Source organism: Pistacia vera, unplaced genomic scaffold, assembly GCF_008641045.1.
Source record: "Pistacia vera cultivar Batoury unplaced genomic scaffold, PisVer_v2 Contig462, whole genome shotgun sequence".
Taxonomy (NCBI): Eukaryota; Viridiplantae; Streptophyta; class Magnoliopsida; order Sapindales; family Anacardiaceae; genus Pistacia; species Pistacia vera.
This window is the reverse complement of record NW_022196293.1, coordinates 1,827,446-1,829,579: the sequence shown is the minus strand read 5'-3', so window position 1 is coordinate 1,829,579 and position 2,134 is coordinate 1,827,446. Positions and strand designations below refer to the sequence as shown.

The 2,134-nt window shown below is 32.7% G+C and overlaps 1 protein-coding gene across 1 annotated transcript; it reads left to right on the top strand.

Annotated features, from left to right (window-relative positions):
• The first annotated feature begins 487 nt into the window (after window positions 1–487).
• LOC116145483 (COX assembly mitochondrial protein 2 homolog) lies at window positions 488–1,653 on the top strand. The gene is made up of 3 exons (XM_031430938.1): window positions 488–532; window positions 1,303–1,407; window positions 1,503–1,653. Exons 1-3 carry the CDS (start codon window positions 488–490, stop codon window positions 1,596–1,598), a joined length of 246 nt encoding a protein of 81 aa, XP_031286798.1. The 3' UTR covers window positions 1,599–1,653.
• Window positions 1,654–2,134: the final 481 nt, after the last annotated feature.

Below are 2,134 nucleotides of genomic sequence, written 5' to 3'. Positions count from 1 at the left end.
AATCGCAGAGAAAGGAATAGTATTCGTCGGTCGTTTTTTGGGTATATGGCTCAATTAAGCAATTTTGAAGGGTGGGGGCTCATTTTCAAATTTCAAAATTTAAATAACTTTCGTTAATTATGATTTTACCTATATATGTTTAAATTTTTTCAGTTTAACCTATTTTACATGTGTAATGAATCCTAAGTGTGCCAAGTATCTTTTCTAAATTAAAAAAAATCAAAAAGATTTTCAGGGTGATTTTGTTAAATGCAAACTTGGGATGTCCGGGGAGTTAAATTTCCTCGTTTCACACTCTGTCAAGCTTGTCTCTCTGCCTCACCACCTGTAAGACAGAGAAGAAACCGCAAATTACCCGCCATAACAGACGAAAACAGTGCGTTTCACCCCTCTTTCTCTGTTGATTTGCTGTTACTTTATTGTATTGATTTTTTTTTTTAATTTTTTGTAATTTTTTTTTTCATATAAATTAGAGAAAAAGAAGAATATGCATCCTCCTTTGACGTTGCATAGACACCCCATGTGTACTGAAGTGAGTTTTATTGCCTTTGTTTTTATTTATTTTGTGGTTTAGCAAGTGCTTTTGATTGTTGATGTTTCTGCAAAGCCACCTACTTAGTAAAGATTGGCTAAAAGGGTGCATCTGAAAGTGCTTTTCCCAATTTCAAAAAGTTCTTTTTTTTTTGTGTGTGTGTGTGTGTGTGTGTGTGTGTCTTTTTTGTAGTGTTTTGGTTGGTATTAGACAGAAGCGCTTCGTGGTAGAGAATTTTCTGGCGTTTTATGTAAACTGTTTTGCTAAAAAATGCTGTCTTATATGTACTTTGAAACAGATTTGGGAGTTCGTTTAGCAATTTCACTTTTTTTAATCTTAATAAAAAAAGTGCTTCTGCGTTTATTTTTTCAATAGTGTTTCAATAGAAGTGCTTTGAAATAAATTTTTGGAGTTGTTTTGGCAATTCCGTTTTGTTTTCTCTTTAAATAAAAAGGGCTTTTAGGTTTATTTGCTCAAAAGTGTTTTCTGTTGAAGTACTTTCAAATACACTTGGCGGTTCTTTGGTCAGTCCCCCTTTTGTGTTTACTTTGTAGAATTTGGTGTGCAATAGAGACAAGCGCTTCCAGGTTTATGAACATTTAAGGTGTTTTCACTTGAAAGTGCTTTCTATAAATGCACTTCAAAATGCATGACTTAAATACTGCAAAATTGGTTTAAAACAGCACTTTTGAATGAAGTGTTTCTCAATGCACACTAGATATAATTTATAACTAGAAGTTTATTTAATTTTGGTCTTCATTGAATATCAGATTATTGAGGAGTTTCAGAAATGTCATATTGACCATCCTATTGGGAAATTCTTTGGCGAGTGTACAGAACTCAAAATAAAGCTTGATCGATGTTTCGGACAAGAAGTGAGTTATATTGACTGTATAACACTTTTCTGTTTCTGTTCGTCTGGTTGAAATCCATATATGTTTTGTGATAAAACCTTGAGTTTATTTCACAGAAAGCGGTAAAGCGCAAGGCGAACTTCGAGGAGAGTAAGAAATTGAGAGAAAGGCTTCAAGCATTGAGGAAGGAAAATGCTGAAGCAGAAGCTTAATGTTGATTGTTACTGCATAGCAGGTCACAGTTTATAATTATTGGTTTAGTAACCTAATAAACCTTCAAGGATTATTCAGGTAATGTGCTTCTTTAAGTATTGAATTTTTGGTAGTTTTGTTCTCTTCTAGAAAATATACACAACTTATGACTCTTACTGAATTTGTATTGTTGTATATCTATAGACATTCTGTATTGTTTCTCAAATGAAATATAATAGCACATGTGGTAGTGTTGTGGATCCTTATGTTCTGATTCCCTTTTTGAGTACTTTTTGGTGGCTTTTTTAGCATTAATTTTGCAGTTTAATTTAGTAGTAGCAAGATAAGATTTTATGAACGACCAGTGGTTGATTGCATTAGGTTTTCTAAAACTTAAATCTCAGAATGCTCAATGCTTAGTTTCAAGTAGGGCTTTTGATCTTTTTTTTTAGTTCAGAAATCTCCCGACATTGCTTTATATATCCGAATTCAAAACTATTGTTGTCTTAAAAATCTTTCTGTCACTTTAAGAACCCAAATTCAAAGCTAAAACCTC